Here is a 16,117-nt window from a genome sequence, read left to right on the forward strand (position 1 = left end):
TTTTCCTATCTTGTAGACACTACCTATATTTATTGTATGTGTTGTTTTCCATACCATTACAGCATTAACAGACTCATTACTGACACCAGATAGTCCAATTAAAGAAATGTGTTTAACTACAGAAAGATTACGAACGATTCTTATCCTAACAGCAGCAGCACACTATGGATGAGTGCACACCAGTACAGATAAGAGGACCCTGCTGTGTGTGATCATGTGCTGCTGTCTCTCTCTCCTGTCAGGGGTTCCCACAAGGGAGGATAATGAGAGTTGTCAGCAGTGACTACTCCGCAGCTACAGCAAATCACTGTTTTTGCAAACAAACTCCTTAGTGTCACTGTCACCCCTGACATAAGCTAAACAATATGGGAGATTTGACCTACAAAGCAGGGCAGAAGATTTATGACTGAAGCAGGAGCCTGAGGTAGGGGAGTGCAAAATTGAGTGGTGGAATCTTGAGGTTCCCCTTACAGTAAAATTCCCAGTCACAGGTGAGCAGAGTGCTGTCTGTAACAGGTATAGGTAGCCAGGAGCTGACAACGGTCATGTATTGTGAGTTATTTGATCAGATATTAATTCAGGGAATCAGTAGAGACTGACAGTCCCATATTATGTATGTTTCTTATCACACCATTCCCTTCCCAGAGCTGTCATCTGCCCAATTCTCCCCCTACTCAGAAAGCAATGGGTCTGTGGTCACTCAGAATGGATGCTACAACTGAGACGGTATTAGGATGATAGGTCAACAGGCCTCTGTTTGATGGGTTCAAAGGGTCGACATGACAATAGTTAAAAATTTGGGGGGGATTCAGTCTTTTTTCAACTTTCGCTTAATGTACAATCCATGTCACAAAGGATTACCTGTAGTAAGTCCGAAGCATGGCGAGTGAAGCGTTTCTACTAATGGTGGTCACATATGGTTAAACAAAGAAAATAAAACGTGTCAAGCATTTCTGTGTCCACCTTTTGTACCTGTCGACCTTATATACTGTCTACCTTTAACCTGTTGACCTTTTGACCATGTTGACCTTATACCTATTGGCTGTCAGTTTAATTACTGTAGATCTTTTAATACAGACTGACTGACACGCAGGAGATGTGGGTGTTTTTGCCACCACTCCCCATTACCTCCCACGAAACGGCCACTTCCTGTCATTTCACTTGCGATTGAATACTCACTGAGCGTAATCACAAATTGCGCGTTTTCCCTGCCGCATTGGCATAGCATACAACAAAGTATCAGGGTCACTATCTATGGGATTTCCACATTTGACTTTACATTTTCAAAATCCTCCTCTCCCAGTCCATTATCCATTGGATTCCCGGCACTGGGATGTGTATATGTAACTGGTGTGGTCCTCTTCAGGAGAGATTTTTGAATAATTATATGCTCTTGGTGATGGGATCAGATGATCCCTTCTGTATTATTATAGTATTCATTCTAGGCCCTATGCCCTTCTCTGGTAAATTTGCTTCCCTTCCCCCTCTCATAGCAGCTGTTCCTGCTCCCTCCTTACCTCATTTTCTTTTTGCTTTTCCTCTCTCTCCACTTACTCATCATCCCTACTTGTTACTATGGTTTTTACACATTACCTGGTGTGTCCGGTCATTTCCATGACCTCGCCCTAGGTTTTCTCCTTAGGGATCTTTGTGGCTTTGGTCATTCATCGAGGCATCAACCCCTCGGCAATACCTCTCACTTGCCATGATTTTACTGTTATGTTTTTTTTTCACCCTTACTCCGCTCTCACATTGGCAATATTCCAGTTGTCCTCCAATTCTACTGCAATTTGGTCATTTTTAGTATCCATGTGCTGCTCACCTTGCCCCTGGTCTCTCAGCGCTCTTCTCAATATGATCCTCCACTACACTTGGTGGTTAATTTAGGAAACATTGGGTTGTAAAAACCAGCACTACTGTTTGTGTTTATACCCAATATTTAAAAAGGCAATGCTTTTACTAGCTAGAGATGGGTAATAAAAGCATTGCCCTTTTAAATTTTGGGCATAGTCATAAACATGATCAGAAGTGGCGGTTTTATAACCCAAAGCTTCTTAAATAAACCGGTTCGGACCAGTGGCCCATGCAGCAGAGTTACGCAGCATCCCAGCTGCTTAGCAACAGCCATAACCCGTTGAAGTGATGAGTCATGCTGGTGACTCATAACAGACCCTCAAGGTAATTTCAAATAATTCTATCACATTCTTCTAGGTCATACTACTGCCTCAGTTTATACCCCTAATGTGGGCCCAATTACCTTTCTGGCTTCCTTCTTTACCTACCTGACTAAGCTGACAAAGGGAAGACTCATTATTGGAGGATACTGTAATATAGTTCCAGTATGGATAGATCCCCCAAGATTAAAATAGGTTCCTCCAACATCCCTCATTAAACACAATCTTTTTGTTGCTTGGAGTGTCCTATTGAGTTCTATAGAACATACTTAAACACTCTTTGCTTCTTCATATTATCCACCACTCATCAGAGCTGGATTTAGACCTCATGGGGCCCTAGGCAAGATATTGATTTTGCCCCCCCCCCCCCCCCCTCCCCTCCCCTCCCTCAAACAAACAATTCATAGCACTATATTTTTGTTCCTGGTTGCGATTGGCATTGCAAGAGTAGCTTGGGACGTGTGCAGTCTACTGATAATCGCTCAGTTGCAGGAACATCAGCATTGCATAGAAGTGTGAATGAGGCCCTAGGAAGTAGACTTAAAACCTGTGTCACATTTAAAGTAAACTGACCACCCACATACAGATGTAGCCACCTTTATCTTGACTGGCTGAGGCGTTTGTCCCGATCGAGCATACGCAGCGTACTGGGGCGTAGGGAGGCACGCCTAGTCACAGAGAGGCGTATCTTATCGCACGGAGGCAGACAGGGCGTTGGGCGTTACCTTTACATGTAATACCTGCGATCATCCACCAGATGTCGCTTTTTACAATCACCACTGCGAATGCGTGTGGTCTCCCATAAAATAAAAATACTGAAATATATAGTAAGGACTACTTTACTAGTGCGTCTCGTTACGCTGCATACAGTATGTACAGCGTCTCATTCTGCATTATTTAATATAGTATATACAGTACAGACGCAAATAGTACAGCATATATGGTCCATTTACAGTACTTTAGGAATATGTAAGCGTCCAAGTCCCACAGACAAAGCAACATAAAACCAGTAGTGTACACTGACGCAAATGGACGTGTTAGAAGTTAATTATTGCCTAATGATATTAGGAATATTGTACAGTATGTTAGCATCCTAATTCCGTAGCCATTATGGCAATCAAAACCAATGGATTTATTCATCTGTCTGCGGCAAAGTGGTGAAGTGTTCCACTTCCTATACTCAGAGTCCCGTGTTCGATTCCTAAAGTACGAATGAATGTTAGTTTTTTCCAGACACTTTATTATTATTTTTATTCACATAAACCAGGGCAAAGCTGCAGGAGCGGATGTACTGTTAAGGTTCTATGCACCATACGGTACACATGCAATTTTGTAGCAGGGCAGACTCAATTGAAATGGCTACTGCCTGTGACTCCTTGCCCCATGGAGACCCTCAGCTATGGAGCGAGTGACGGCATAGATTTTGCAGGCAACGGGGAAGTGCTGAAGTAGCATCAGAATCCCCTAGCTAACAGGGGCAATAGGGATAAGCGAGGTCTATGCACATTACGGTACACCGGACTTGATCGCATAGCACACTGGCAAAATGGCCACTGCCCCTGAACCCCACCACGTGACAGGCAGTGCTCCGATATGGAGTGAGAGATAGCATAAGTTTTGCAGGCTACGGGGCAATGCTGAAGGAGCATCACAATCCCCTAGCTAAAATAACAGTACACAGAGGCAATGAGGTCCCGTAGAATGATCAAATAATAAATGCTGTATAATGTACAGTATACAGACACAAAACAAGGAGTTTAAGCAACAGTGTGGTCTATTAAAGTTAGGGATGTGGTACAGTACAGTAAGTCTGCGGCCAAGTCCCCTTGCCATTAAGGCTTACTATAAAGCCAATGGCAAGGTATCACTGCTTACTGTACATTTAGACATGAGCTTCTGTACAGTATCTGTCATGAGGTGTTTTTTTTCACTGACACTATTACTTTTTTCTATTGTAATATACAGAGCTGGCAAACTAGCCAAACGGGGAATAATCAGTTTCTGCTGAATAAAATGAGATGCTACATGCCTATATTCTGTGTGTGACTGCGGCTCTATGAAATGAAATATGAAAATTTAAATATGAAATGCATTACTATGTGTATAAGGTGTACTACAATATTTTCTGGCGTAACATAAAGAAAGGGCACTACTGCATGGTCTAATGCAGTGGTTCTCAAACTCGGTCCTCAGGACCCCACACAGTGCATGTTTTTCAGGTAAACCAGCAAGTGCACAGGTGTATTAATTACTCACTGACACATTTTAAAAGGTCCATACAGTAGGTGGAGCTAATTATTTCACTTGTGATTCTGTGAGGAGACCTGCAAAACATGCACTGTGTGGGGTCCTGAGGACCGAGTTTGAGAACCTGTGGTCTAATGTAAATAAAGATCAATGTGGTGGGGTGTAATGTGAATAAGGGGCAATACTGTTAGGAGTAATGTGGTACTATCATATGATGTAACGAGAATAAGAGACACTATTGCATGATATAATGTGAATAAAGTTGCAGTACTGTGTTGTGTCATTTCAACTGGGGGAATTATTGTGTTACCATGCCCCTTCCCAGCAAGAACATGCACTGTTTTGGGCTGGCACTAAATGTGCACATTTTTCCTATTTAAAATATAGGGGTAGGAGTGCCAAAATGGGTAATGGTGCTGGGAAAGGGGTGCAGGGTTAGAGGCAGAACTAGCATCTGTGCAAGGGGGCATCAGCCAAAATGTAGCCTAGGGCATCATGTTGGTCAGGTACGGCTCTGGTAATACTGTATACTGTACTGTTACTGTACTTTGCATTCAATAGAGATACTGTTTCCACACAGGTTTTACATTAATCCATGGCAATGCTGCAGAAGTGTCTCATTAGGCAATCTAAAATATACCACGACTATGGGTGGGGATACAATAGGTAAATTCTGTCACCATAAGCTGTCTGCTGTGTAAAGCAGATTTCCATCTGGGATTTGTGTGTTTGTAATAAGTAAAAAACATTTTACTGTACATTTAGTGTATACAGTATTTCTCCCCTATAACGTCACATCATACTATAGTTACCCCCATGTACTGTACCATACCATACTGTATAATGGAATATTTATTGGAAAAGCATCAATATTAATGTACAAAAAAGTATTTATTACAACATCTGATTCCATGTACTGCACTGATCAAAATGTACAGTACTCTTATTCAGGACTTATAAAACTGAAAATAACTGTTCATACACATCAATAACATTACTACTGTATAATATTCTACATTAGCTTATGCAATAATCAGACAAAGGCAATTTTATAAACATTTTTAATAATGCACCAATTTAAAATTTTAAACAGAAAATACAGTACAGAACTACATATTTGTGGCTTGACCATTTCTTTCGACTATAACAGGTAATAGTTTATACAGGTGATTTATATAATTATTACAATGTTCAGGTGTGAGTACTTCTAGACAAAATTTCTTTATCCCATCCAACAGCTGCTGTTTTGTTGTTGGCTTCGCAACACTCCTAATGTACCTCTTCAATTGAGCCCACACTAATTCGATTGGGTTCATGTCTGGTGATCTATATAAAAAAAATAAAAAGCGTATAGAAAAAATTAATGACATTACAGTAAATAGAGAAAATTAAACATACAATATTGTACTGTGTATTAAATAAAAAAATAAATTTACAGTACTAGAGTGCTATCCAAAATTTTACTTGTACACTGTTGAAAGAATACTCACTCTGGTGGTGTGCGTTCCCAATTCATACCTTTCTCTTCCATAAATTTGGCTGAGGCGGAGTGTTTAGGATCATTGTCTTGGAATATCCTATGGTTAGTTGGGTAATATTTATTCACAAATGGCACCATACATCCCTCTACTATTGTTTCTTGGAAACATTTCTTATCCATGATCCCTACAGAAATAAAAAAAATGTTGTTCATTAATAAGCAACTTATTTTATTGTGCAGTTACATATACTCTACAGTACAGCATGTATTTTTACAGAACACAGGCACAGAATAAAGTATAGTACTGTACCTTCGAAAAATAACAGGGGACCAGCTTCTAATCGTGATATGCCTCCCTATACATGGACTTTCAATGGATGCTTTGGGCATGGTTTTAATGATATGGTTACGTTTCCGGAATGACATTCTGGAGAACCGCTCAAGGGCAACAGACGATTCATCTGTGAAAATCACATCATGAAATGTTTCACCACTCTCAATCCATCGCCGTGCCTGTTCCACTCTCTTTTCTTTATTCACATCTCTTATCATGGGAGATATCTTGTGAAGAGCCAAAAATAATGAAATCAGATACACTCTGCTCTTATCCCAGCTATTATAAGATCTGTCCCAGATGATGGTCATCGATTAACTAAGTAGTTTAATGTAGTTCAGTCATTCTCTTGGGTCCCGCCTAATAACTTTGTTGCAAGTTAAAAGCTGGAGGGGGTTTGTAGAAGTCTAGGTCCGCTGCAGCCAGACCTAGCTTCCATCAGAACTACTTGCTATGTGTAAGTCTCTAGGCTTTATAACCCTGCAAGGATACGCTAACATTGTCTTACCAGATATTACATTCAGGGTCTGTGACGCTGGGTGCAGTAGTCATTCAGGATAACATAATTTATGTTATTCTAGACAACTGTACCCTTTCCCCTACTTATGTACACAATACCCCAAACATCTTACTAGACAGTTTCCATCTGAGATACTGATAACAGGAACATTTATTTATTATCAACCACCCTAAAAGCTGTATACACTTCCCACTCACCATGTCTTTCACACTATGTCAAAGGTGAAAGAAAACTTGTAACTTAACGTGAGACTTTATTTCTAACTGGTGCCTATATGTCTGCAAAGCACTAATACTAATAAAAAGTATGTACAGTATATAAAGCAATGAGGTCATACACATACAAAATGGAGTTAAACATGGACAAAATGGCATCTAAAAGTGGTTAAAAATAACACCCCGTACAATAACCCATACGGTGAAACAGAGCAGCATACATTGTTCCTGTAGAAATACCCAGCACTCATAGCCCTGCTGGTCAGAGAAGGAATCCCAGTACTGAGAGGAGCTGCTGGAATTCTCTACTAGTCCCAGCACCTGCATGAGCAGAACAGCTGTATATTACAGAGCTCAGTAATGGCAGTCCCACGGTCATTGGCTATTGTTATACTGCAGCTCTAGTTCCCAACACACAGAGACCTTCCCAAGGGGAAAAGTACCTCCAGGTCCACTTGTCAGACCTCTCCTGTCTTTATCAAGACAAATTTATATAAAACACTTGTCACATTCAGAAAATAAATATTGGTTCCATTGAATTCATACAGTTGTGATAAGTTACATTAGTTATGATACACAAGCTGCATTCAGGCCCTCAGAGTGACTCCGCATGTGATTACTGAGTGTTTTCTTACTAGTAAAACACTTGCTACATTCAGAACATGTAAATGGTTTCTCTCCTGTGTGACTCCTCTGATGTATAATAAGAAGTGATTTCCTGGAAAAACATTTGCTGCATTCAGAACATGTAAATGGTTTCTCTCCTGTGTGACTCCTCTGATGTATAACAAGATGTGACTTCTGGGAAAAACACTTCCTACATTCAGAACATTCAAATGGTTTCTCTCCTGTGTGACTCCTCTGATGTATAACAAGCTTTGACTTCTGGGGAAAACACTTCTTACATTCAGAACATGTAAATGGTTTCTCTCCTGTGTGACTCCTCTGATGTATAACAAGATGTGAATTCCGGGAAAAACACTTGCTACATTCAGAACATATAAATGGTTTCTCTCCTGTGTGACTCCTCTGATGTATAACAAGATATGACTTATGGGAAAAACATTTGCTGCACTCAGAACATATAAATGATTTCTCTCCTGTGTGACTCCTCTGATGTCGAATAAGAAATGACTTATGGGAAAAACACTTGCTACATTCAGAACATTTAAATGGTTTCTCTCCTGTGTGAATCCTCTGATGTATAACAAGATATGACTTCCTGGCAAAACATTTGCTGCATTCAGAACATATAATTGTGTTTTCTCCTGTGTGACTCCTGTGATGTATAACAAGCTCTGACTTCTGGGAAAAACACTTGCTGCATTCAGAACATTCAAATGGTTTTTCTCCTGTGTGAACTCTCTGATGTATAACAAGCTCTGACTTCTGGGAAAAACACTTGCTGCATTCAGAACATTCAAATGGTTTCTCTCCTGTGTGACTCCTCTGATGTCTGATAAGCTGCGATTTATATGTAAAGCTTCTGTCACACTCCGAGCACATATGTGGTTTCTCTCCTGTGTGACTCTTCTGATGTCTGCTAAGATGTGATTTACATGTAAAGCGTCTGTCACACTCCGAGCACAGATGTGGTTTCTCTCCTGTGTGACTCCTCTGATGTATAACAAGATGTGACTTCTGGGAGAAACACTTGCTGCATTCAGAACAAATAAATGGTTTCTCTTCTGTGTGACTCCTCTGATGTATAAGAAGACATGACTTCTGGGAAAAACACTTGCTGCATTCAGAACATATAAATGGTCTCTCTCCCGTGTGACTCCTCTGATGTCTGATAAGTTTTGATTTGCATGTAAAGCTTCTGTCACACTCAGAACACAGATGTGGTCTCTCTCCTGTGAGACTCATCATGTAATGGATAAAAACTTCTATCCATAACATGAAAATCGTTTCTTTGAACCATTCAGAAGCTAAAGAAGAAATTATATCTTTAGTTTTCTAGATCAGGGAACAAGATCGTTTCCCGTCTCTTTCTGCAGCCTTGTCTTCTATTCTTAGTGGGACTCCAGCTCCTTAAGTTACCTGTAAAAAATTAGAAAAATAAAATCTGTTATTTAATAGCCTGAAGATCACCATTGTAATCAGTTGCAGTGTTATATTGTATAAGGAACATGATGTGTCTTTATGTATGTTGCCTAATTGCTGGGCTCCCATTTCCAGTCAGGTGTGCAGTACAGAGACCACATTCCTCCTGCCACAGATACAACTTATGTATATAAAACAAATCAAATTATAATAAATTATGTTATCAATTTGGAATGAAATGACAGTTAGGCAGTATCTAATTAGCTGCAGTATATTGATAACTTATCACAAATGCAATCATTTGGTATCGTGTTAGTGGCGATAAGTTATTATTGATAAGTCTCCGTAGGGTTTATCGTGCATTTCTCTTCACCATCTTTGAGCTGGTGGTAAGTAATGAAAAAAACATATTAAAAATGTTACCATTTGGTTCTGAATCCCTGGCACATCCCTCTGAATGACTAATGAGGCACTTAGAAGTTTTTAATTATTTATATTAGGTTTCCTCTTTTTTTTTTAAAAGTTCCCTAAAATTACCCAAATATATACTTATACCCATTTGTATGTACCCCAAATTTAATGAGAGCACTTATTTTGCTGAAAAAATTGCTTTATATAATCTTAATGCATTTTAAAAAAAAAATGCATATAACAGAAATTTGACCTAATTTAATGACCGTAAATATTTTTATTATGGCCACTAATAGACGTCTACAATGTTTTCCTAAGTTAGTTTGATTTTTTTGGGGTACAGGCAGAATTCCTCACTTTCTCCAATGCCAGCTAGAATTATCAAGCGTTTCCTGTTATTGCCATTTTGGAATAGTATAGGTGTGATAAATGGGAGCGCGCAGGCTGCGATAACCTGATATTTTGGAAGATAGATGTGATAACATTAGCTGTGATCTCAGATTGTGTTATCAAGGCTAATTGGATACCCCCCTTGGTAAGAACTCTGATCCCTCCCCCCAGTGTCAGAGATGCACAGGAGTGAGCGGACAGTGGGGAAGGGAGGAGAGGTGTGGAGAAAGGGTTTCTTGCAAAATCTAAATAATGATATTCTGACCTCCTGTAAAAAGCATAGATAGGTGATATATGCTACAAATCTGGCCATACCTCCCGTCAGCTGATGCACCAGGATGCTGCCACTTTCTCTGCACAAGTCATGGAAATGGGGATAATGTGACACACTACAATCATTCTGAGCAGCGTGTGTAGAGGAAACAGCAGCATTCCAGGATCTGTAACCTGAGCAACCAGTATATATAAGAGCACATAGATGTCTATGTAAGAGACACGGGTAGGTTTGGTGCTTGTATTCACGACAAAGAAAATCCAAATTTTCTTATGTACTTTCCAGAAAATCTGTTTCTCATTGTCAAACTGGGGGACATGGCTTACACTGGGCATAGAGTTGGGCACTTGGAGAAATCAATTACTTAAACCTAATTGATGCTCTCCCCTGTATACCCCTCCTACATCAAGTAGGACACCAGTTGTTTCACTAACAAAGCCCTAATGGAGACATCACATTCAAACTAAAATAACAGAAACAAGAAACAAGACAACAGTATATCATAAGGGAGGGAAGGCAGTTTACCCAGATGGACTATGAGAAACAGTTGTAACAGTCATTACACAAAAGCCCTACATCCAATCAGAGGGGCAACTGCTTACACAAATATACTGATTTCTCTACCTCCAATCAGAGGGGCAACTGCATACACAAATATCCTGATTTCTCTACCTCCATTCAGGGGGCAACTGCTTACACTAGGATTTCCCACAGCGAGCCCATAAAGGGTGTGAATGCTTTTGGAATTACCATGAGCAACACTCAACACCCAAAACGGGCATCCCAAGACACAAAAGGTATTGAGAATGTGTAAAATGTCATAAACGTGTGCAGGGAAGACCAGCTCGCTGCCTTGCTAAGCAGTCTGATCAATATAGATTGCTAAGGGGTGTATCCCATGCAGGAGATGAAATGGGCTCGCAGAACTAGAAGAACTGGAATGCTGAGAAGCCAGCAGGATAAGTTCCTGATTTAAATGAAACACACACACTAAGGGGGGAATTCAAAGTTGATCGTAGATGTAGTAAATTTAGCACTTCTACGATCATTTCCTCTGACATGCGGGGGGATGCCCAGCACAGGGCAAGTCTGCCGTGCATGTCAGGGTCAACCCACCCCACACAGGTATAAAAGCATCGCACAGCGGTGATGCTTATGTACCTGACTAGTAGCTCCCTGCCAGCATAGCTCCTGTGCAGCGGCAGGGAGCTACCCACCACACTTTGGGTCGCAGCAGCTGCGTGGGACATCATGCAGCCACCATGGCCCGCCCCCCCAAATGGTCTAGACACGCCTCCGTTGTCCAGACCACACCCCACCAACTCAAGGAAAATAAGTGGTTTACAGAGTGCGCAACAAGATCCAGAAGTCAGCCCAGCAAAGATATAAAGAAGTTTCACCTACTGCAAAACATTTTCACAGTTCTAGGATATAATATTCTCCACTAAGGCGCCTTCCAAATGTAACAAGTCATATTACTAATGCTTGTTCTCTTCAATCTTATACTTGTATTTCACAACCTATAGACTGTGTGTGTGTGTGTTCACCATCAGGTAAAAACATCAAATACCACTCATGTAAAGAGAGAGAAAAACACAATAGTGTAGAAATCCTTTTCATAGAATATCCAATATATTTAACACATCTCACTCACAAAGTTCCCAGAAATTTCAGGCATATCAAGGTATCTTTATGTTCAAGATTTCCTCAAATAGACTCCACAAGAAATCCAAAATGGACCCAGCTTTCTTTGTGCTTTCAACCTGTAGGATATGTGTCAGAGTTGCCTCCGATACACATACAGCAGAAAGAGAGACCGATAGTGCAATATTCCCTTATACAAATAGGTTATTTATTTTTACATAAATGCACTCACATGGTAAAGTAGAATAACAAGCATATCATATGTCTTTATCCTGCAATTCCCAAGAGGACACCACACTGGATTGCTGGGATGGTAGTTTACAGCAAGGTAAGTACGAGTCCCAGTTACCCACAGCTCAGCCTTCCAGGCAGTGTACAAACGGTGTGCAGGAATCCATCAGGATACAGAGGACATGATCCCGCTTAACGCGTTACGGATTTAACCTTTTTCCAAAGCGGATAGTGCCCATGTAGTAATAGACCTCCCTTATATACCCCCACAATTCATAAAAAACAAAGTCAGCTGTGGAACAGTTCGTTAGAACATTCAAAACATCGCTCTTCCATTATCGTCACTTCCGGTCATGTGGTCTGCGTCTTCACAGGAACTACCATCAAGCTCTCACACACTGCCCTTCCCGCTTGCGTCTCAAATGCGTTCCATATAGATAATCGTAACTTCCGGTCATGTGGGTCGCTATATCAATGAATTTCCACCAAGTCGCTGTGTGGTGTAATACTAATTTGCGGGTCAAGTGCGCTCCATATGGTCAGTCTCCATGACTTATATACATTTATCGACCACTTTCCGGAAGTCATCATAATTTATATTGTATAGCAGCAATTGAATATCATAAGAGGCATATAAGAAAGATAAAAGATATAAAAATAAATAACAAAAATATATTCACCCCCTCCCGCGAATGCCTCTGCCTGTCATACAGGCAGATGCGATAGCATCTCACTGGGCTCCCGGGGTGTGCACGCGCAGTACGGCCATTGTGCATGCGCACTCCACAAAGTAATTCAGACTGCGATCGCTGCCGCTGTAGCGATACAGTCTTAATTACCCCCTAATTCTACTGGAGAGTCCAAATTTAAGTCTTAAAGGGTAATATAACATGGTTGCATATGAAAAAAAAACCCTGGATAAAAGGTCTGAAACTCCAAAATGGAGGCCAGTTTCCAGTGAAAGGGGATAAAATGGGCTGTGAATTGACACATAATAAGCCCCTCATCAAAGCCATCCTGATCTGGGGCTCAGAGACTCCGCTGTAGTCACACCAGATAGTGTACGTCTTCCACACTGAGTGATATATCCCAGCCTTTGTAGGCTTTCAAGCTCTAAACATAGTCTAAATGATTGAACAAAAAAGACCACTTAATGATCATGGCTTCAAGTGTCATCCTATCAAAGCAGTGTGACTCAAACCAGGGTAAGGAAATTTTCCTGGGAGGGTGTATTCACAGAGGAAGATGCACAGGTGGTTCTGTTAGCAAAGACCTAAGAACCACCAAAAAATAAATCATAGAATTTAAATATTTTACTCCTTAAAATAGCTGTTTGTGGGGGAGTGGCCTAGCAAGCTAAGCAAACGGACATTGACTCCAGGAGCTCCTGCTAGACCCAGACATACTACGGGTTTTATTCATTATTGGGGGCTCCCTCTGCCACCACTGTCTCCTTATACCACCCCCCAGCTTGTGTGATAGAGGGGGATGCAGCCATGGAGCCGGAGGACTCTTATTAGGGTCCTTGCGGGTTGTGGCCTTCCCTTCACAGTGCAGCTGGGGGCTGCAGTTGGCCCTATGTCCCAGATTCGGTTCTCGGCATAGCGGAACACCCTCACCACGGAGATTGGGAGCAGTGGCATCCACACTTGCAACAGGAGCTGCGGCAGTGCCTGTGACATCTTTCCCTGAGTCCCGACGGCAGAAGTTGGTGCCCTCCGCGCTGGGCGGCGGCCGTGGCAGCTCGGCAGCTCCCTCCATCACCCGGCGAATGTGACCTCCATCCATCCAGTGTTGAGACCAGGGGCTAGAGTTTAGAGGAGACCCGGCCGTGAGCTCCAGGAGCGGAGTGCGGCCACAGTGGAACCCGCGGAATAGCCTGCAGACACCTGCCTCACCCATTTTGCAGTGGTCTCTCGCCCCGGGTCCCCCTGACATCACGGGACTATGATACAACCTTCTCTCTACACCCAGGACTGTCAGGTGAATTCTGTAGCAGACATTTTACATTTACACCAGCATCATACAGTTGTCCTATCCTGCATAGTGCCAGTGCATTTATAGGGCAGCCTGCCCTGTTTATGCCATCTCCACACTCCTGCCTGGGCCTCCTATACATCTGTCCTCTGTGCCATAGCTCACTCCGCTGTGAACTTCCTCCTATATAGCTTTGAGGTTGGAATCCCCTGCCCTCACTGCTGTTTCTCTGTTGAGAAGTGGATGCTATTCACTCCTTGAAGTCATCTCCGCTGTTGCTCTGACAGGATGTAATCACCTTTAAAAATGTGCCCTCACCGTGTCTCCCTGCAATCATTTTAGCCGACACATCTACACACGTGGCATAGAAGCTATCTGCCGTTCTGAGGCCCCCACTGAACTCACCTTTCTACTAGTGTTATTTTTTCGTTTGACGGTACTACATTATGCCTCCAAAAAAGCATAAAGCCTCCAAATCAATTTTTCAAGTCGCCTTTTTTTAGCCTTCTCCTTATCGTAACACGTCTCAGGGGACTGGAGTCCCTGCCACCGAATCAGGCCCTTTGCCTAAGCTTTCCTCACCCATGACAGCCTTATCCTCACCTCGTAACCCCCCTCCTCGCCAAGTCTGGAGGACAGAGAAGCCTTAACGCTGGGCAACATGAAGCTTTTGTTACACCAGTTTAAAGACAAAGTGGCATCTGAATTTTGTACTTTGTTGCAGTCTTGCCAAAGCTCTATTGAGGATTTAGGCAAGAGGACCGGACACCTGGAAACAAAGATGGGTAAGGTAGTGAGATCTCATAATACCCTTATCGACTCTCATGATACCCTTGAGGGAGAAGTGCCAGCTTTGCGGGATAAAGTTGCAGATTTAGAAGACCGCTCATGCAGAAACAACCTCAAGCTCAGAGGGTTCCTGAATCCATCTCTGATAGCAGCCTACATGACTATAATATCGAGATCTTTAAGAAGCTGCTACCTTCCGCTACCTCATCGGATCTGATATTGGACCATATTCATAGGGTTCCGAAGGCCCACAGTGCTCCTGAAGGGTCGTCGAGTGATTTCTTAATGAGAGTCCATTTTTTCCACATTAAAGAATCCTTGCTCAAGGCAGCTAGACCTTCTTCTGACATGGTGGAAGCTTTTGGCCCGCTTCAACTTTTTGGAGACCTATCACAGTACACCCTCATCAAGAGACACTCTTTTCAGCCCGACACCATGGACCTTTGGAAAGCTAGTATAGTATATAGGTGGGGCTTCCCCAGGCATTTACTATTTTCTTGAGAGAGCTCCACTATTGTTGTGTCTTCTGTGGAAGACAGTATGAGACTTCTTCACAAATGGAATTTAAATGGCGATCACAAGACCGGCTCTCCTGACCCCAGACTTCAGCAGGACTGGTCGACGGTTGGGAAGTAGGGCCTAACCTCTGATGTATCTTCCTTGCCAAGAACGGCTCTCACTGGGCTAGTGCTGGTTTTTATAAAGTCTTGCTACAAGAGTTTGTTACGAACATTGACTTAACTAATTACCATCATTGAGTTATTATCTGGCTATAATCATTTATTTACTGTTTAATGTTGCTTTTCAGATGCTGGATTTACGTACTATGTTTCATTTTTGTCTCCCTGTTGCAATCACCGAGCTATTTTGTTAGTTCTAGGACTCAGTGACCTTTTCAAAATAGCATGTCTATGCAGACTTGACTTTATCTGTTCTTTAAGACATGTGACCAAGTGGTTACCATTTTCTTATTTTCTGGTTATTTGATTGTGAAGAGGTTGGCCACTAAACTCTCTACTTTGTAGTGTGAGGCGCTGGATGTTTTGGCACCTTACTATGACTCTGTATCTTTACGGAATCCACTCTATCTTTTTCCATTTTCATCTTTTCTCCCCTTGTATGTTTCCCTCTTGTGTCTTGTCTCCCCTATGTTCATTGTTCTGATAGGTCACCGTGTTCAGGATACGGTAGTTTCTTTAATTGCACCTCTTGGTTCAAGCAGTCAGCCCGCTTCCCGGTAATTCAGTTATGGTTAAATTGGTGTCACTGAATGTTAAGGGATTGAATTCCGCACAGAAACGTAAATTGGCTCTATCCTGCTTCTATAAAATGAAAGCGAATGTTGTCGCTAATCAAGAAACTCACTTTAGGAAACTAGACCCCCC

At 41.9% G+C, this 16,117-nt stretch overlaps 1 protein-coding gene across 1 annotated transcript in view; it reads right to left on the reverse strand.

Moving 5' to 3' along the window:
- Positions 1 to 16,117, reverse strand: part of LOC134934231 (zinc finger protein 850-like) — a 146,158-nt gene that overhangs the window by 91,904 nt on the left and 38,137 nt on the right. Inside the window, exon 2 of the mRNA XM_063929715.1 lies at positions 7,547 to 9,013. Coding sequence (XP_063785785.1) covers positions 7,547 to 8,872 — 1,326 coding nt within the window. The 5' untranslated portion in view covers positions 8,873 to 9,013. The remainder of the gene's footprint in view (positions 1 to 7,546; positions 9,014 to 16,117) is intronic.

Source organism: Pseudophryne corroboree, chromosome 6 (assembly GCF_028390025.1).
Source record: "Pseudophryne corroboree isolate aPseCor3 chromosome 6, aPseCor3.hap2, whole genome shotgun sequence".
Classification (NCBI taxonomy): Eukaryota; Metazoa; Chordata; class Amphibia; order Anura; family Myobatrachidae; genus Pseudophryne; species Pseudophryne corroboree.